Raw genomic sequence first — 21027 nt, forward strand, 5'->3', positions numbered from 1 at the left:
TTTTCTGCAAGCAAATAAAAAAACGATAGCTGGGATTTCTTGAAAACCCTATAAAGCAGACATACCGTACTTTGGATAAGATATACATCTACAATCAAAGTTGTTTACCAGACCACCATATGTTTAGTCTGCGGAGGACTTTCTCTCGCGATAAAGTCCCAAAGAAGAACTGCACCCACGAGAATGTCGTTTCGCGCGCTGACACTAAGCTCCAGTCCCTCTCCAGATTGACAGCTCTATTAACCAATCAAATCTGAACAGTGTGAAAGAAGCAGCCAATCAGCATGGGGAACTCCTAGAGCAGGCGGGTTAACAAAGTGTTGAAGAATAACTCATTGATCAATCTCCAACAGAAGTAGAGTTGGTCGCATAAACCCTGTGAAAGAAGAAATTTCCGGATTTCTAGTTTGGACGATCACACAGGTAAATCTTGTTTTGCCACTTCTGTTAACTTTCGACATTTTGTTAATTTCGTACTCATTTGCATCTCTATTCAGTTGCTAAGTCCTGTGTTGTCCCTTTATGCAGAACCACTAAAAGGCCGCACATCTTGTTTAGGCTTTGTCAAATTCTGTTATTAATCTTTTTCCATTGTTCTTTTTTCATATGTAATGTGGTTGTAAAAATGGCTGAAAAAAAAGTATTTTATTTGTAACGTGGTTTGCTGTAGGCTCTAAAATAGATTGGGAAGAAGTTATCTTGTGTATTTGTGCTGAAACTGTAACTCTCACTACCAACGGTTAAATTTGCTAGCTGAATAGTTTGCTGCTTTTCATCTATTTTCACGTATGCTAACATAAGACTGCCCATTTTCCTGTTTGTCTTGTTTGAAGTGAATAAATCTGGTGGTTTTGTTTGCTCTTTCAAAAAGAAAACGGTAAAAGAAACTAAGGTAAATTGCGGATTCTAAGTTAGTTCAGCTATTTTATTTTTCTCTTCCTCATTTTTTGTTAATGTTATGGTCATGTTTTGTTCGCTTTCGAGCGATTATTTAGGGACCGCATAGAGCGTCTCAGTGAAGCCGAGCAGCCATAGAGCTTTTCCCCTCATCACTCACTGGGATTCAAGTGCGTTGTATTCGGGTAATATACCAGTGTAAAACCCAAATAATCTAACATTTTACCGTGTTTTACATTCAGAAACCAAAGGCACATTGTTTGCTAGCGCTCCCTCGCGTCCGGATGTGCTTTTAAAAGAAAATGGGAGTGGCCTGGTGCCCAGTTTCCCGCACTGTATTTAAACCAGCCTATTCCCTCCCTTTCTAATAGTTCTGATGACAGCCCACTGCTGCAGCGGCACCATACTGTACTCTGTGCAGGAAGATGACAGATAGCAAGATAACAGAGCATGAGTTGGTTATTGCAGCCCATGAAATCTAAATGAACAATGATGTTGATAGCAATGATGAAACGGGGCGAGAATAGAAATATCCCTTATTGTCCCACAGTCAAGTAACTCTTGTGAAAAGCAGCAAGTCAAAGTAAAATGTGAGAGTGCTGATTCGCACAAGGTAAACATAAGAATAACAGACTGTAGAGTAAGGACAAATTTACAAAATAATACAACAGCATGTGACCTTGGACTCTACTTTGGCCACTTTCCACCAAGCTGTTGACTGCCCCACCAGGAATAACAGGACAATCGACCTCCTGTATGCCAATGTGAGGGATGCATACAGAGCAACACCCCTCCCCCCACTAGGGAAGTCAGATCACAACATCGTTCACCTACAGCCACTGTACACCCCCCTGGTCCAAAAGCAGCCTACAACAGCTCGCTCCATCAGGAGGTGGTCCCCTGAGATGGAGAGTGCTCTGAGAGACTGTTATAACACCACGGACTGGGATGCACTGTTCAGCCCGCATGGCGAGGACATAGAGGGCTGACACACTGCCTGACGGACTATCTGAACTTCTGCGCAGATGTGGTATCCCCTGCTAAGACTGTCCGCTGTTACCCTAATAACAAGCCTTGGGTAACGCGGGAAGTCAAAAACTGTCCTCAACAAGAAGAAGGTTGCCTTCAGGAGAGGAGACAGGGAGGCCATGAAGGCAGCACAGCAGGAGGTGAAGCAGTGTGTGAGGGAAGCAAAAGACAGCTACAGGAGAAAGGTGGAGCAGAAGCTGAGAGAGAACAACATGAGGGAGGTCTGGGAAGGTGTGAGGACCATCACTGGCCTCAACACAAAGACCAGAGTCGTTGGGGGAACAATGGAGAGGGCAAACAAACTGAACAACTTCTTCAACAGGTTCAACGAGTCTGTACCCCCTCTCTCACTGCAGCCACCTCTGCTCCTTACCACACACCTCCCCACAGACAACAAAACACTGACAACCCCCCCACACACCTCAGCACAACCTCCACCCCACATCACCACAGACCAGGTCAGAGAACAGCTGAGGAAGCTCAAGCCCAGGAAAGCAGCAGGGCCGGACCAGGTGTGTCCAAGGCTGCTGAAGACCTGCGCTGCTGAACTGGGAGAGCCACTACAGCGGATCTTCAACCTCAGCCTGCAGCTAAGGGAAGTGCCCACCCTCTGGAAGACATCCTGCATCGTCCCAGTGCCCAAGAAGAACAGGCCCAGCGAGCTGAATGACTTTCGGCCCGTGGCACTCACTTCACACCTGATGAAGACGTTGGAGCGGCTCTTCCTCGGCCTCCTCAGACCTCAGGTGGAACATGCTCAGGACCTCCTGCAATTCGCCTACCAGGCAGATGTTGGTGTGGAGGATGCCATCCTCTACCTGCTGCACCGGGCCCACTCCCACCTGGATAAGGGCAGCGGCACAGTGAGGATCCTTTTCTTGGACTTCTCCAGTGCCTTTAATACAATCCAGCCCCTTCTGCTCCAGGACAAACTAAATAGCATGGGAGTGGACCAGCACCTGGTCACCTGGATCCATAGTTACCTCACCAACAGGCCGCAGTATGTCAGGCTAAAGGACACCGTGTCTGACAATGTGGTCAGCAGCACAGGAGCCCCTCAGGGCACAGTGCTGGCCCCTCTTCTCTTCACCTTGTACTCCTCTGACTTCCACTACAACTCGGAGCTGTGTCACATACAGAAGTATGCTGATGACACAGCCATAGTCGGATGTATCAGGGACGACGGAGAGGAGGAATATCGCTGTCTGGTGAGGGACTTTGCTCTCTGGTGCCACACAAACCACCTGGAACTCAACACCTCTAAGACGAAGGAGCTGGTTATAGACTTTGGGAGGTCCAGACCAATGCCGAGACCAGTCGTACTAGAGGGAACGGAGGTTGAGGTCGTGGGCTCCTACAGTAGTACCTCGGGCTGTGGCTGGACAGTAAACTGGATTGGTCAAAACACACCAGCCACCTGTACGGGAAGGTGCAGAGCAGGATGTACTTCCTGAGGAGACTGCGGTCCTTCAACATCTGCAGCAAACTGCTGTGGATGTTCTACCAGTCAGTGATCGCCAGTGTCCTCTTCTACACCGTGGTGTGCTGGGGAGGCAGCACATCCAAGAAGGACACGTCCAGACTGGACAAACTGATCAGGCGTGCCGGCTCTGTGGTCGGCATGAAGCTGGACTCTCTGGTGACGGTGGCAGAGGCAAGGACACTGAACAAACTGCTGGACATCATGGACGATAGCAGCCACCCTCTACATGCCGTCATCAGCAGCCAGAGGAGCCTGTTCAGTGACAGACTGCTGCTTCCCAAGTGCCGGACCAATAGATTCAAGAACTCCTTTGTCCCCCACGCCTTCAGACTGTACAACTCCTCACTGGGGGGTCGGAGGTGACACAGGACAGAGGGAAGAAGGAGTAGTTTTTCTACAAATGTGAACTCCATATTTATCAGGCTAAACCATACAGTGCAATACCATATCACTGGTCAATCTATCCACCAAATTGCTATAATTTCCTTTTGTGTTGTATTTATATTCTTTGTTTTGTATTTAATTTGTATTTTTTTGTATTCTTTTGTGTATGCTTACTGTGTGCCACATTTTTGCCTGTGAGCTGCTGGTAACTATAATTTCCTGAGGGAGTCTTCCCAAGGGATCAATAAAGTCAAGTCTAAGTCTAAGTCCACTATAACTTATTAAAAATGGCATACTTGTATGAAAATAAATATGCAGCAGGGTATGGCACTTTGAAGTGGCAAAGACACAAACTATGGACAAAAACGATAGAATACTAACAAGAGGTTATAATTTGAAATAAGAAAACCCCAAATAACTGCAATGTTGTCTAGTTTTCTTGTGATTATTGAGAGCAGTTATGTTATAGAGTCTTAACAGCTGCTGGGAGGAAGAACCTGTGGTTGCGCTCCTTTTTGTACCCGAGATACAGCAATCTGTCACTGGAGGTGCTCTGTAGTTCAGCAGCAGTTCATACGTGGGTGGGAGACATTGTCCAACATTGATATCATAAGTTATGCCTTGTTTCCAATGAGCGAGACAGGAAGGTGTCTGCGTTGCAATCAGTTATTGAATTTAGGTTTATGAAGTCCTAATGTAAAGTGGCAAGCTTTTAGAAAGTTCAGGATGCAGGTGCAGTGAAAGATCTGTGCACAGATCTGCTGCTCTGTTCACTCACCTCACCTCTACAGCAAGTGTGTAAAATTTGGGTCACATGGATGAGAAAATGCTTACCCTTTTTGTGTTTTTTAAAAACTGAAATATCTTTTGAAGTGGGAGCCAGCACAAAGATGTGAAAAAGACTTAAGATCAGGTGATGCTGTCAGAAATCCTCCTGCAGTATTTTGAAAAGGCTGGAGACCTCACAGGAGAAAGTAGTTAATCCCAAAATATAAGGCTGTTTCAATTGTTTACTTTTTCAAAATAAAGGAGGAAAGACTAGTTATGATAATGGCATTTATTTGCCTTACAGAAGAAAAAAAATGGATCCATATTACTTAAATATCCTTTTTGTTTTCATTTCTTGAGAATATTTTCCACCAATAAAATGTATTATGTTATTACTTACGGTAATTTTACTATCTGCAGCAATGTGTTGGTTGAAAGGAGTAGATGTTCTTTCACTGAGTTGCTACTAGGAATCATTTTTCACATGAAGATTGTTCTGCAAAGATAAATACAATTGGAGTTAGCATAACCGTGTTTTGACAAAAAAGACTTTCAGCCATGTTTGTGCAAATTGGTTGTTTCACAGGGCAGCTGCAATGTGGATTCAAGTTCGCACCATGGATGGGAAAGAGACCCATCGGGTGGATAACCTGTCTAAACTGACCAAGGTGGATGAGCTGCGTCTCAAGATTGTGGAGCTGTTCAAGGTTGAGCCAGAGAGGCAGAGACTTTTCTATCGTGGCAAACAGGTGAGATGGTGTGGGTTAAATAGTTCTTTTCTCTTTTTTGATCTGGTTTAACTAAAGTATAATTCTTTACTGGTGTTGGATCTTAGATGGAAGATGGCCACACCATATTTGACTACAACGTTGGCCTCAACGACATAGTGCAGCTGCTTGTTAGGCAGAAGGCCCCTGCTGCTGATGTCGTCAAAAGCAAAAGCAAAAACAAAAACAAAGACAAAGAAGCCGAGCTCTCTGACTCCGATTCAGGCTGCGGCTCCACCCAGAGCGAGTCCGACAAGAACTCAACCCACAGCGAGGTCGAGGGTCAAACTGCTGGGACCTCTGCTCAGACAAACACAGTGGAGCTCATCTATCCTGGGTTTGGATTTTACAAGGTAATTTATAAAGACTATAGACTGGATTAAATCTGTTTTATGTCTATGTTGTGTTGCAGAAAGTTGGGAGAAAATAACTCGTAGCCATAAGTAGCCATTTAACTTAAAAAAAAATGTTGTAAACTGACTTCTAGATCTTAATTATGCATTTTTACATTATTCAGAAAGATTAGTTGGTAATTCTTCAGTCTCCAAAATTTAGTTTTAAGCTTCATGGACGTGGTCAGTTACCATCTTCTGTTTTTGTCCAAAGATTAATGAGCTGGTTGACGCAAGAGACCTGAACATGGGAGCATGGTTTGAGGCCCAGATTGTGAATGTCACTAAAACAACAAAGACGCCCAAAGAAGAGTCCAATGATGGAGAAGAAGAGATCCTGTACCACGTTAAATATGAAGAGTAAGATATTCATTAATTTTTTTTGCTATTTGGAGTTTTACCAGTTATGTCCAGTTAAATGCCTTTACATTTTTAGTCAGCAATTTTGGCATGGTTTTTTTTTGTATTTTTGGATGTTTATGGTTTTGCACTTCATAACAAAAACAGCATAATACAATATTTCCTTTAAGTTCCTATATGTCCCTGCTAGATTTTCTGCTTGATAAATGTATGAAAAATGTAGAACCATGCGTGGTTACAAATCTGTGTCTGTGTGTCAGTGGGCAGTGTGGATTTTGAAGGGAACTTCCATCAGTGCAGTGTAGCTGTTTGTACCTGTTGGTTCTGATCACCATTACATGCACTGCAGTGCAGCGCTGTTTGAAACACCTGAGAGGGGCATGTAACTTACACTACACTTTCACACAAACTGTTCTAGTTATCCAGAAAATGGCGTGATTCAGCTGCTGGCCAAAGATGTTCGCCCACGGGCCCGCACCGTCTACCAGTGGCATCAGCTGGAGCCAGGAATGGTTGTTATGGTCAACTATAATCCAGATGACCCCAAGGATCGTGGCTACTGGTACGATGCTGAGATACAGAGGAAGCGGGAGACTCGCACGATCCGTGAGATCTACGCCAAGATCATCCTTGGGTACGAATGCAAGTTATTTTTCCAGGATGAGTTTTGCCTGGTTTTATCTGGGGAATTATTGCAGCCATCTGTGGTGACAGATGAGCGCAGTATCAGTATCTCCGTTAGTGTGGTTTGTGATGGCACAACGGTTGGTATGTAGAGGCGAATTTCCTGCTGTGGTCTCTGTGGATTGCTCAATACTGCTGCCAGTGTTGAGCTCCACATTTTTACCAATTTGCTTTTATGTTTGCAGGGAAGCAGGCGACTCTCTTAATGACTGCCGGATCATGTTCATAACTGAAATCTATAAGATCGAGGAGCCCGGTTCTTCAAGTGACTTGCCAGCTGGGACCGATAGCCCGTTAAAAAGTGAGTTAGAAGATCGATCTGACTTATTTCTCAAATCAACTGTGTGGGTCTTCTGCTGATATTCTTATATAAATGGTTACTTGATAATTATAATTTGTCCTTTAGGATCAAATGGACCTGAATGTAAATATTGCAAGGATGATCTGAAGAAAAACTGCCGTTGGTGCAACTGCCACATCTGTGGCATCAAGCAGGATCCAGACAAGCAGCTTCTGTGTGACGAGTGTGACATGGCCTATCACACGTACTGTCTGAATCCTCCACTCACCTCCATCCCTGAAGACGAAGATTGGTCAGTAGAACCTGAATTATGAGTGTATTCATTATATCCAACACAGTACTTTCTAGAGCTATTGGTTTTTTTCTCTGTAGCCCATTAGTTTCTTTAGTTTTCAATGTAATATCTGTTTTTTTTTTAAATGTTATAAAATGCATATATTATATATATATTTTTTGTACTGATTTAAATGTAATTAATAATCATTAATGTTTTTTTTATTGCTTAAATATGATATAAGTGCTTTACTGTGCATAGGGAAGCACAATACAAGTCCAGAATAAAAGCTGGGACAGAAACTTTTTCTTCTCTTACAAAGTGTAAAGTTTAGCCAATTACAAATCTCTGAATGTAGAATAATGTAGCTTAGGTTTGATCTGTTAAAGTGGTGATCAAATGTAGTTGGCCTTTTTTTTACTGAAGTGCTTGGATGTAGAATTGATTTTAACTTTTAACATGTTTTGTCATTTTAGGTATTGCCCGGGTTGCCGTAACGACACCAGTGAAGTTGTTCTGGCCGGAGAGAAGCTGAAGAAAAGCAAGAAGAAGGCGAAGATGGCTTCTGCAAGCTCATCCAGCCAGAGAGACTGGGGAAAGGTGACACAGAGCAGATCTGTTCATTGCAGCAAAGACAGTTTTGAGTAGTTATTGTTTGTGGTAGCTCACTGTGGTAACCTCTGCAGGGAATGGCCTGTGTGGGTCGAACTAAGCAGTGCACCATCGTCCCATCCAACCACCATGGTCCAATTCCAGGTGTTCCTGTGGGTTCCCTGTGGAAGTTCAGAGTGCAGGTTTGTCCAACTATGTTGTCACTGAAATCCACTTTGCTAGTTTAAGAATACTATTTAATAATCTGCTTAAAGGTTGACTATTACGTGTGTTAATGTAGTACACGTGACTAATGTTAAGATTTTTAACACAAATTAAGTAAAGAAAGTGGGTTCAAATGACTTATCTGCGTAGACTTTCAGTAATTCTTTATTTATTCCCAGGTCAGTGAAGCCGGTGTCCACAGGCCTCATGTTGCTGGGATCCACGGCAGGAGCAACGATGGAGCTTACTCTCTTGTTTTGGCAGGAGGCTATGAAGATGATGTGGTATGATGTTTTCTAAATATTTATTTACTTTGTTTACAGTTTAAAATTAACATGTCACGTGTTGCTATGGGAAAAAAGTTTTTCAATTAAAAGGAGTAGTTAGAAGAAAGAAAGTCAACCCTGCCTCTCAAATCATTTTTTTAATACCAAATTTGATTTCCAATTTTTGGGGTTTTTTGTTTTTTCATACAAATAACACACAATATCTTAAACTGGCTTTTATTTAAATAATTCCTTCTGCAAGTTTACCTTAATTTACAATTGAAAAAAATAAGCTGTAAAACACCATGGTATAATTAAAGAGTTTTTGATCTGAAAATAAAGTATTTATGTGAAGAGAATAATTCTAAATGATTTTTGACTTCAATGTTTTTGCTATCTTTTGATAAAGGATGATGGCAATGAGTTCACCTATACTGGCTCAGGGGGGCGAGATCTTTCTGGGAACAAGAGGACAGCTGAGCAGTCATGTGACCAGACTCTGACCCACATGAACCGGTAGAGTGTTCAGAAGAAAATGTGCAATACAAAACACAGTGTCTGGTTCCTTAAATTTACATAATTTTTATGGCTCATTAGGGCTTTGGCTCTCAATTGCAATGTCCCTGTGAACGAGAAAAATGGAGCAGAGTCAAAGAACTGGAAGCAAGGCAAACCGGTCAGGGTTGTGCGCAGCTGCAAAGGACGCAAGCACAGCAAATTCTGCCCTGAGGAAGGAAACCGGTATGACGGGATTTACAAGGTAAGAGAAGAAGGTAGATGGGGGTGAGGTGACAGTGACAGTTTGTAGGACCAAACTTTGACCCTGAGCATCAGTTTATGATTTTCTTTGCATCTTCTACTTTGTACAGGTGGTGAAGTACTGGCCAGACAAAGGCAAGTCTGGTTTTCTGGTGTGGCGCTACCTGCTGAAGCGCGATGATGATGAGCCTGCACCATGGACCAGAGAGGGGAAGGAGCGTATAAAGAAACTTGGCCTGGTCATGCAGGTGAGGGGCTTAGCAGTATGCTTTGCATCAGAAAATTAACATCGTAACGATATACCATTTGATTCTCATTTGCTTGATTATATCAGGCAAATGATATAATCATTTGCTTAATTATATCAAGCAAATTATATAATCATTTGCTGATTATATCAAGCAAATGATTATAGGTTCTGTAAACTTATTATCAGTTCAGTAAACTAACTGTGATGGCTGCTGTTTCAGTATCCTGCCGGTTATCAAAAGGAGAAGGAGAACAAAAATGAAGTGGAGGAGGAAGAGACGCCCAATAAGGCGAAGAGGAAGAGAAAATTCCAGGGCAAGTTCTCTATGGCTTTAGCTGGTTGGATTGTGCACCTTTTGCTTTTGTTTCTTTGTTTTTCACTTCTGGAATTTGCAGATAGGAAATCCCTGTTTTGACAGAGATGATCACATTCTCTGAGAAGAGCTGATGGATTATTTCAAAAATATTAAATACTTAGACAAATAAATGGGTAGAAATAAATCTGACTTGTTTTCTCCAGAATCCTCTAAGACCTCGCCTGCTAAGACTTCCAAGAAGATCAAAGTGGAAGTTTACAAGCTTTCCCAAGAGCAGAAATCCCTCATTAAAAATGACCAGCCAAACAAGAAGCTGTGGGATGAAGCTATGGAGTCACTATCTCTTGGACCGGTAACGTGGAACTTTATAGAGTATCCATTGTCATATCTCTGCACATTCACTTACAGATCTACATATGCATTTCCCTCATTGAAACGGGGTACCGGATATGTTTCTGTTAACTAGGTTAACAGAAACATCTAGTGCTGAACTGGTGCTTGGTTTACACCTGTAATATCTCTAGTCATATTAGCAGCTCTGTCTCAGCCTCAGATGTTTGCTGGGTCAGAAGAAATCAGTCTTCATCAGGTGGTCTCACTGAGCCCGATAACTATTAAAATCTCCAGTTAATATTGCTTTGAACTTTCCCAGTATATTTTAAAACAACTGAAACAATCAGCTTTCAGTAACATGGATTGGAATAATGGAATCATATCTGTAGGTTCCTGCTATATATTTTTTTATTAATCCAGATCTCACACTGAATGCATGTTGATTCTCTGCAGAGACGATTGTAAAGCTGAAATGCATTAATCATTGCGGTACTGGTGAAAACACTTAACCATTTGCTTTCATGAATCCATCTGACATTTTGAATCTAGTCTGTCTGCTAGCTGTGTTTTGGTAAGCTTATAGGATTGAATTAGATCATAAAAGCTGATGCCAATGACGTCTTCTTGTAAAAATCTGAAGGCTGAATGAATGAAACCCAGTTTTCACCTCAGAAGAGACTTTTGGTTAAAAGCAAAGTGAATACTTTACTGAAAAGGTTTTCTTTTGTCATCTGACATCTTGTTTATATTTTGTTTTTTCCTGCAGAAATTTCTGACCAAGGTTGAAGAGGTTTTCCTTTGCATTTGCTGCCAAGAAGTGGTCTTTCAGCCTATAACTACAGAGTGCCAACACAATGTTTGCAAGGTGAGGACCCAGAAATCTTCGATATTAACTTCACATTTGATTGATGGTTCTGTCTCATTTGTAGCCTCTAAAGTGTGTATGTGTATTAAACTCTCTTTACTCTGATGTTCCTGAGTAAAATCCAGAACCAATTGTTTTCAGACTTGCCTGATTAGAAGGGCATGGAGCCTTCACTCTCTCCTGCTTTTGTTTTTAGACACTGACAATGTGATTGGTTGGCACATTTTAATTAAATTTTTTTTTAATTATTTGTATTTTAATCTGGCAAAAGATAATCTTCATAAAATGCTTGGTTACAAATCAATATCAATGTTTTTGTTTGTAGGAATGCCTCCAGCGGTCTTTCAGGGCAGAAGTTTACACCTGCCCTGCCTGCAGACACGACCTGGGCAAAAACTACTCCATGTCTGTCAACAAAGATCTGCAGGACATTCTAAGTCAGCTTTTCCCAGGCTACAGCAATGGGCGATGATCATAACTCCAGTCTACTCAGCCCTCAAAGAAGCGCAATGAAATCTGTACGGAGGAATTTCCAGTTTGAGGCAATAAAGAGTCCGCTTCTCTTAATATATTTTCTATGAATATAAAGCTGCAGTGTTTGTGGGCTAAAATACAACCATTTTTACTGTTGAGCTGTTATGTTTGACTGATATTCATTGAGAATTCATTTAGAACTGGTTGTACCGTTACCCTTTAATGGCAATTAATACTCCATATTTTGCTTAGCTACTGCTAATCCTTATTTAAATTTAACCTATCTTTTCCCCCAAATTCCTTTGTTTTGCACTCATTGAAGAAATATTTGGTCAAAAGAGGTAATCTGCTTCCCAACATCATCTAAAGATCCTATTCTCTAAGGCTATTAGTAGGTATTTGATGTGTATTGGTTTTCTTGTTAAATTAGTTGTGATCGGTTATGTTTATTGAGCTCCTATGAAACATTCAGACATTTGATGATTTCACTTCTTGAGTCCTGACACAATCATTTCATGACAATGCATTGATGTGATTAATTAACTAAGAAGTTAGATTTGTAATGGCTCATTAAAATGAGAACAAAACCAACCTTTTTTTTTTAAAGGACTTGAGTAAGAGGAGAGTAGTGTCTTATCTGTAAGCTGTGTCATCAAATGTCAACATGTACTGTTCACCCGAAATTGTCAAACAGAATTTTTTTTTTTTAGAATTGTATATTCACTTTCTGAAATTGATTACAATTTAAGAAAAAAATAGCTTGAAAATATATGTATTTTTTCTTTTGACAGATTTTTTTTTTTAGGTTACTCTTTTCATGGTTCACTTTAAATAGTCCAAACATATGGTTATGCTTAAAAGAGTGTAAAGTAGATATCCCATCTATCTAGCTCTCTAGACTTCATCCTTAACACTCAAACCTACTTCAGCCTGGAGACTTGATTTGAATTTTTTTAAAGTTTAAAATGCATACATGTTTTCCTTGTCATGTAATTTGAAGGTTTAGTTTTGTGTCTTCCAAGTGGTCATCTATAAAATTTCATTCCATTGTAAAAACAAGAAATGCTTGTATTTTAAAGTTAAGTACATTTAATATTTGATGCTGGCTGTGACAACCGCTTTTGTCCGTTATGTTTTTCTGTTTGGTCAAACTCTCTAGCAATGTGCAAATTGTCCTGAATGCAAGCATTTCTTGTGCCAAAATATCTGCAAATGCTGGGAAATGTATATTTTTCTGAAATTGTATAAAAAATTTTTTAGTCCGTTTTAGAATTCATGCGTAGTTTTAGCATTCGCTGCACGTTTGTTGCAGAAATTGTCATTGTTCAATAATAAATTTTTTTAAAAGATTTAAACTGAATATAGATATTTTTATTAGTACTGTAATAATCGACTGAACATGTCTATTACATTTTACCTTCGAAGTAATTGTTGGTTTAAAAAAATTCTAGCCTTAAATTTCTACTTGGCTAGCCCAAAATTATAGGCGAAATCATTCACGGTTTTGTAAAACCTTTTAAGTTCAATAAAGAATTAAGAAAATGTTTTTTATGCGTTTCAGGACTATATATTTGTGTGTATTGCCATGACTCCAGAGCGCCGCTAACCCGTGTAAGAGAATACGTGCGTGGCGTCTGGTTGGTAGGTTACAACCCTCTGATGACGAATATTACTAGGCGGAGGATTTGAGTCGCTGTTTACACTGTCACTCATGTGATCAACCAATGAGATTACAGAAATTCTATGAGTCTCTGTCCTCAACGTCACTCCACCAATCAGAAGCCATTATTGTTAGGGCCCAAACCCACAAACAAGCTCAGCCACAGCTGCTTGCTAAAGCTAAAAGAAAATCGATAAACCAAACGAAACCAATTCGTTTGAACCAAACAGAGGGCAATAATCTTCTGCAGGAGGTAATGTTTCCGAAGCGTATTTCACTAAAATATAAAGTACCCAGACTTTGTAGTTTGACTGTGCTGTGGGTTGTCGTCGCGACGTTTTGTTTGTTTTTTTTTCGAATTGCAGATATAGTAGCTGTTAGCAATAAGCTAGCTAATTTTATTACAGCTGTACTTACTATATTCGCAGTTTTGTGCATGTGTGCGTTTTTAAACGTTTTCCTGTTAAAAAGATGGAAGGGTAGCCTTAGTTTTGTTCATTGCAGTTGCCTAGTGTGGCAATATTTTAGCCGCTGTCGTTTTGAATAGAATGCTAGTGGTATCAGCTGAGCAGCGCTAGCAGCAGTAACGGCATTGTAACAATAATTCACTTTGTTAATGCCACATGAGACTTTTTATTTGAATGAAGCTGATAATCTCTAACGAGCTCAAGAATAAACGTGTTTAACGAGTGTTTGCATTTAGGACCATTTTAAGGAAGTAAACTGGATACAACATGGAAGTTTCGTGCCCAAATGGAGTTAAAGGTACCATTTAGGCCCCTTCCTGTTGTGGTTTTGAACGGCAGGAGTTCTTCTATGCTCTTATCCAGTAAATGTTTCTTTGTGCGTTATTAAACGTGACTTAATTTAAAGAATTTAGAAAACGGTCGTTTAATCTGTGACAAGTAATTTCCAAAAGCAATCTGTAGATGTTTTTGGCGAGTTGGTGGATAGCATGTTTTTCTTTATAAAGTGTAGAAAGGAGTGTTTTAACTCTTCAGCTTTTTGAAATCTAATGAGGAATGCTTCTCCATTTTCTGATGCAAATACCTTTGAAGTTGTAAGCCCCATTTGCGTGAGGAAGTCACTCTGCCCTACATATAAATGTCGCGGTTGTTGCGACATTTATATTAAAAGTGAAAACATTTTGTTGCTATTACAATGTAACATGTTTCTTACTTTACTGTAATAAGGAGCCAAAGTGGGACTTTTAAAATAATTTTAATGTTGTAAAGTTGACTACTCTGGGGTTTCACTTTAAATAGACGTAATTTAATACATGCAAATATATTTGCTAGTGAAAGTCCTATGTAGATGCAGTGTTCTTAAAGAGGCAGACCGGCTTTTCAACAATTGTTGAATTATCATAAAATATCTACTTGCACTGCAGAATGTACGTTTTTATACAATTTCCAGAAATAAATGTCTAATATTTACACATTGTATGCATCAGATTCGGATATGTAAAACATGTTTTCTCAGTTGTTTTCTGTAATGCTCTCCCGAGGGATCATACATTTTTTGCTCCCCCTGCATTAAAATATCAATGATAATCTGATAATATTTAGTAATTTATCTGTACAAGAGAGACTTAGACTTAGACTTGACTTTATTGATCCCTTGGGAAGACTCCCTCAGGAAATTATAGTTACCAGCAGCTCACAGGCAAAAATGTGGCACACAGTAAGCATACACAAAAGAATACAAAAAAATACAAATTAAATACAAAACAAAGAATATAAATACAACACAAAAGGAAATTATAGCAATTTGGTGGATAGATTGACCAGTGATATGGTATTGCACTGTATGGTTTGGCCTGATAAATATGGAGTTCACATTTGTAGAAAAACTACTCCTTCTTCCCTCTGTCCTGTGTCGCCTCCGACCCCCCAGTGAGGAGTTGTACAGTCTGAAGGCGTGGGGGACAAAGGAATTCTTGAATCTATTGGTCCGGCACTTGGGAAGCAGCAGTCTGTCACTGAACAGGCTCCTCTGGCTGCTGATGACGGCGTGTAGAGGGTGGCTGCTATCGTCCATGATGTCCAGCAGTTTGTTCAGTGTCCTCGCCTCTGCCACCGTCACCAGAGAGTCCAGCTTCATGCCGACCACAGAGCCGGCACGCCTGATCAGTTTGTCCAGTCTGGACGTGTCCTTCTTGGATGTGCTGCCTCCCCAGCACACCACGGTGTAGAAGAGGACACTGGCGATCACTGACTGGTAGAACATCCACAGCAGTTTGCTGCAGATGTTAAAGGACCGCAGTCTCCTCAGGAAGTACATCCTGCTCTGCACCTTCCCGTACAGGTGGCTGGTGTGTTTTGACCAATCCAGTTTACTGTCCAGCCACAGCCCGAGGTACTTGTAGGAGCCCACGACCTCAACCTCCGTTCCTTCTAGTACGACTGGTCTCGGCATTGGTCTGGACCTCCCAAAGTCTATAACCAGCTCCTTCGTCTTAGAGGTGTTGAGTTCCAGGTGGTTTGTGTGGCACCAGAGAGCAAAGTCCCTCACCAGACAGCGATATTCCTCAGCTGTTCTCTGACCTGGTCTGTGGTGATGTGGGGTGGAGGTTGTGCTGAGGTGTGTGGGGGGGTTGTCAGTGTTTTGTTGTCTGTGGGGAGGTGTGTGGTAAGGAGCAGAGGTGGCTGCAGTGAGAGAGGGGGTACAGACTCGTTGAACCTGTTGAAGAAGTTGTTCAGTTCGTTTGCCCTCTCCATTGTTCCCCCAACGACTCTGGTCTTTGTGTTGAGGCCAGTGATGGTCCTCACACCTTCGCAATGATACATCCGACTATGGCTGTGTCATCAGCATACTTCTGTATGTGACACAGCTCCGAGTTGTAGTGGAAGTCAGAGGAGTACAGGGTGAAGAGAAGAGGGGCCAGCACTGTGCCCTGAGGGGCTCCTGTGCTGCTGACCACAGTGTCAGACACGGTGTCCTTTAGCCTGACATACTGCGGCCTGTTGGTGAGGTAACTATGGATCCAGGTGACCAGGTGCTGGTCCACTCCCATGCTGTTTAGTTTGTCCTGGAGCAGAAGGGGCTGGATTGTATTAAAGGCACTGGAGAAGTCCAAGAAAAGGATCCTCACTGTGCCACTGCCCTTATCCAGGTGGGAGTGGGCCCGGTGCAGCATGTAGAGGATGGCATCCTCCACACCAACATCTGCCTGGTAGGCGAATTGCAGGAGGTCCTGAGCATGTTCCACCTGAGGTCTGAGGAGGCCGAGGAAGAGCCGCTCCAACGTCTTCATCAGGTGTGAAGTGAGTGCCACGGGCCGAAAGTCATTCAGCTCGCTGGGCCTGTTCTTCTTGGGCACTGGGACGATGCAGGATGTCTTCCAGAGGGTGGGCACTTCCCTTAGCTGCAGGCTGAGGTTGAAGATCCGCTGTAGTGGCTCTCCCAGTTCAGCAGCGCAGGTCTTCAGCAGCCTTGGACACACCTGGTCCGGCCCTGCTGCTTTCCTGGGCTTGAGCTTCCTCAGCTGTTCTCTGACCTGGTCTGTGGTGATGTGGGGTGGAGGTTGTGCTGAGGTGTGTGGGGGGGTTGTCAGTGTTTTGTTGTCTGTGGGGAGGTGTGTGGTAAGGAGTAGAGGTGGCTGCAGTGAGAGAGGGGGTTGAGGGGGCACAGACTCGTTGAACCTGTTGAAGAAGTTGTTCAGTTCGTTTGCCCTCTCCATTGTTCCCTCAACGACTCTGGTCTTTGTGTTGAGGCCAGTGATGGTCCTCACACCTTCCCAGACCTCCCTCATGTTGTTCTCTCTCAGCTTCTGCTCCACCTTTCTCCTGTAGCTGTCTTTTGCTTCCCTCACACACTGCTTCACCTCCTGCTGTGCTGCCTTCATGGCCTCGCTGTCTCCTCTCCTGAAGGCAACCTTCTTCTTGTTGAGGACAGTTTTGACTTCCCGCGTTACCCAAGGCTTGTTATTAGGGTAACAGCGGACAGTCTTAGCAGGGGATACCACATCTGCGCAGAAGTTCAGATAGTCCGTCAGGCAGTGTGTCAGCACCTCTATGTCCTCGCCATGCGGGCTGAACAGTGCATCCCAGTCTGTGGTGTTATAACAGTCTCTCAGAGCACTCTCCATCTCAGGGGACCACCTCCTGATGGAGCGAGCTGTTGTAGGCTGCTTTTGGACCAGGGGGGTGTACAGTGGCTGTAGGTGAACGATGTTGAAACAGATTAAAATTAGTTGAAACAACTTAAAACAAATTTTGTCTTAAGTATCACAACAAATTGCAATTGCAAGTTGATCTAGTAATATTTGTTAAAGACTGTTTTGCCTGTGTGATTCTCAAAAGAGAAATAGTGCAGATTGATGTATTTTTTACTTAGCATAGTAAAACTTTTAAAAATTAGTTTGACTTTTTCTGGTTACTTTTCAGCTTTTTCTTTTTCAAAAGGTATACAACTTAAAAAAAATAGTTCAGAATTCGAAACATATTTCAGCAAGAGATGAAAAGTTCATAACATTTTGCATTCATAATAAACTCACGGACTATGTAAGCTTGGTCGTTTTCTTGGCTTTTTTCTTCAAACTTCAGTCACTTGTTTATGACTTAATACTAGGACCAGACAAAGATTTTTTTTTAAAACTCTTTTTAATATGAGAAAGTTGCGATAATACAAGGTTTATGACTGAATTTAATAAAAATTCTACACCAAGCTTTGTTAAAATTCGGAATATTGAGCCTCCTGTGAATTTATAGTTGGTAACAGTTTTACATACAAGGAAATATGTAATGTTTTAACACATCAGCAGCAAATTATTGTCAGCAGGTAATTTCAACAATTGCCCATTTCAAAGAAAGAATGACAAACTTGCCAAGTTGGTCAAGTCAGATCTTGGTAACTGTCAAAGCTCTTTTACGACTTTCTTCTGGCATTATTCCCAATAATCTGCCAATAATATAACTACTCTAGTAATATGACCGTGTTCTAATCATGGTGTGACTTTATTCTTTTAATTACATAAAATCAGTTGAGAGGTGTGGTACACCCTGGGCAGGTAGCTAGGCCATCAAATGTTAACACAGAAGCGACAATCGTACATGCACCTACACATAGACACTCACACCTAAGGGGAATTTATAGAGCCCTATTATCCAAAAGTCATGTTTTTGGGTTGTGGGAGAAACCCAAAGAGTACCCATACACAGAGAACACTTGCAAACTTCATGAGGAAAGATGCCAAGTAGGGGTTTGAATCCAGTATGTCCTTGCTGCAGCAGAGCAACAGTGTTACCAATTTATTAAAATGTTGACAAAATGACAAAATTATACACTGCCTGGACAAAAAAATGTATCTGTCTGGATGTAACTGAGAAAATAGTCACAAGCTTCCGACATGAGTGATTTCAGATGGCAACAAGTTATTTAACCCCAACTGATGCAATGAGTTATTTCTAAAACTTGGCGAGGCAGCACTGAAACATCCACTGTGGAAAAAAAAAAATATTGGTGTCATTGTTTTTTCTGGCTTGTGGCTTAAAATTGTTTTTTAATACAAAAAAAAAATCAATTGTATGAGTGTAACAAATAAATAAGCACAGATCATTAACAACACTTGACATGTCAAGTAAGTCAGCTCATGTTATAAATCAGTGGAGGTAAATGAACCAAAAAGGAGTGGTAAACCATATTCTCCAGCACAACGTTTGGATGGAGATTGAGGCAGAGCCATTTTATGCAACTTAACAACAGTTTTAAACAATAAAAACAAAACTAAATCATATTGGAGTGCATTTAGGATAAATTTGCATTCCTCTTTCTTGTTCATACTTCCAGGTAATCATGATTATCCTGTGTGGTGCACTAGCTGCACTAGTTAGTGCCAAGCTAGTGCACCACTAGCTTAGCACTAGTGCTGCAAAAATTACACTGAATATATCTCAATGTTGGTGAATGACACAGAATCAATTTATGATCGATTAACATGTTTATGCTTTGGGTTTGTAGCAATAAAAGACATGATTATTATAGGAAGCTAGAACTTAATGCTTGATGTGATGGTTTATTGTAAATGTACATAACTGCGTTTATCTTACTTAAACTGGGCTTTTACATAACATACTACTTGATTTTCACTAGTATTTTTAAAAGTAGGTTACATCTAAATAATCAACTGTCATTGCTGTGCCCCACAGATTTACCTGCAAGCCCCGTAAGCATCTGATGGATACCGACAAGTCCATGGAGACAGTGTCGGCTCCAAACCCTGCCCCCACTGCACCCCCTGATCCTGGACCGGTCTCTTTTCCTGCTCTCGGCTCCAGTCCAGCTTCAGATCATGTTCCCATCCAGGAGTCAGCAACAGTTGAAACGCCCAGTATCCCAGTGACCTCAGAGGTACACCCAGCTCCAGATATCACCCCAGTTCTTCCTGTAGACCCTGTTGGGACTTCCAAACCCATTCCAGGTTTTGAGCCATCTGCACTCCAGCAGGTCGAACCAGGTCCACCACCTCTTCCCCCAGCTGCTGCCAAGAACCCCAGCTGTAAGATCATGACTTTCAGGCCTACCATGGAGGAGTTTAAAGACTTTGCCCAATATATCGTGTACATGGAGAGTCAAGGAGCTCATCGTGCCGGCCTTGCAAAGGTAGTGCTGCCTAAAAACATTGTCTCGTCTCCACACCAAGGCTTTTTTAAAGTGCATTTCCAGTCTAAAGAATAATGTAGAAGGTCAGGTGGATATTAATTTTCTTCATATAACTACAAACCTTTCTTATCCATGTGCAGGTGATTCCCCCAGAGGGCTGGAAACCTCGGCAATCCTATGATACTATTGAAGACATGGTGATCCCAGCCCCCATCATGCAGGTGGTAACTGGTCAGTCTGGGCTGTTTACCCAATACAACATTCAGAAGAAATCCATGACTGTGGGTGAATATCGCAAGCTGGCCAACAGCAAAAAGTGAGTTGCTTTTGCTTTCGTTTTTGTAAGTTCGCCGTCATTTAAACCATTAAGGTAGCAGCATTTCTTGAAGTTAAAAGTTTCCTCTCCTACATGTACAAAAAAGTAACATGTCAAAGACCAGTGTTTGATACAGTGAAGAAAAATCTGTGGGATCCAATATTGTAGAGAAAAAAACTAAAACAAAAAATGGAAAGAAAATGAGAAATGAGAAAATGTAAGATTTGTTGGAATGTAAGTTGTAGGTGTTTATATATGTTTGTAGCAAAAGGGATAAAGTACTTGATTATGTAAAAATGACTTCCAATCATTTATGTCAACTATATCTTATTGAATGTTCATAAAAAATAGCAATACAATTTGGAAATGACTGTACTATATTTACTGCAATTGAAGATAAAAAACAGTGAATTTCCTTACATCTTTACATAAAATAATCTTTCATGAAGTGACTAGACATACATTTTCAAATGTAGGATACAAACAGAAATTAAATCAGCAAGTTGGTGCCCTTGAACAGTCTGCAAATCAAAATCATAAATGCATGGGGCAAAAAAAGTTCATATTTTTTTCTTTTTCAATTAAAATTGAAAAATAAAATAAAATAGGTTCTTCTGACCCAAAAATTTGGATTTACAAGATAGTCTATGAAAACGCTAGACTGGATTAAATCTACAGTCTTCAGTGAAAAGACCCAGTACTGAAAGTTTTTCTTGTCATACCCTTTTTAGTTATTCTTTTGTTTTAGAGACCAATAAACAAATTTTTTTTTGACTGACTTTTTACCTTTTTACCAATGGTCTACTTGTTGAAGGTTGAAAATATGTCAATAGCACCTTCTGGTGGTTCAAAGTAAGAATTATAAATTAAAATACTGAATTATTTTAATCAGATATGGTTTATTGCTGGCATGTGTATGAATGAATTTGTAAAGTGTTACTGTTAAAGGACCGATGCGCTCAGATTAAAAAAGAGCAGTGCTTTAGCTGAACTTGTCCTTCTCAGAAATAAGAAGGCTTATTTAACTAAA

General features: G+C 41.1%; 2 protein-coding genes across 5 annotated transcripts in view; both read left to right on the forward strand.

The window, feature by feature from the left end:
* Positions 1 to 326: 326 nt before the first annotated feature.
* On the forward strand, positions 327 to 12962 carry uhrf1 (ubiquitin-like with PHD and ring finger domains 1). Its single transcript, XM_055046180.1, has 17 exons — positions 327 to 423; positions 5148 to 5310; positions 5397 to 5681; positions 5935 to 6080; positions 6499 to 6714; positions 6950 to 7065; positions 7171 to 7357; positions 7816 to 7939; positions 8026 to 8133; positions 8335 to 8439; positions 8831 to 8937; positions 9019 to 9181; positions 9291 to 9428; positions 9651 to 9744; positions 9950 to 10098; positions 10846 to 10944; positions 11270 to 12962. Exons 2-17 carry the CDS (start codon positions 5158 to 5160, stop codon positions 11414 to 11416), a joined length of 2337 nt encoding a protein of 778 aa, XP_054902155.1. The 5' UTR covers positions 327 to 423; positions 5148 to 5157; the 3' UTR covers positions 11417 to 12962.
* Positions 12963 to 13214: 252 nt separating this feature from the next.
* Positions 13215 to 21027, forward strand: part of kdm4b (lysine (K)-specific demethylase 4B) — a 48457-nt gene continuing 40644 nt past the window's right edge. For 2 of the 4 annotated variants that reach the window (XM_055046216.1, XM_055046224.1), the window contains exons 1-3: positions 13215 to 13331; positions 19228 to 19681; positions 19822 to 19997. In XM_055046216.1, coding sequence (XP_054902191.1) covers positions 19256 to 19681; positions 19822 to 19997 — 602 coding nt within the window. In that variant the 5' untranslated portion in view covers positions 13215 to 13331; positions 19228 to 19255. The remainder of the gene's footprint in view (positions 13332 to 19227; positions 19682 to 19821; positions 19998 to 21027) is intronic. The other 2 variants (XM_055046233.1, XM_055046243.1) reach the window with 2 other exon arrangements.

The sequence above is a fragment of the Poeciliopsis prolifica genome, unplaced genomic scaffold (genome assembly GCF_027474105.1).
Source record: "Poeciliopsis prolifica strain line A6 unplaced genomic scaffold, Auburn_PproV2 SCAFFOLD002, whole genome shotgun sequence".
NCBI lineage: Eukaryota > Metazoa > Chordata > Actinopteri > Cyprinodontiformes > Poeciliidae > Poeciliopsis > Poeciliopsis prolifica.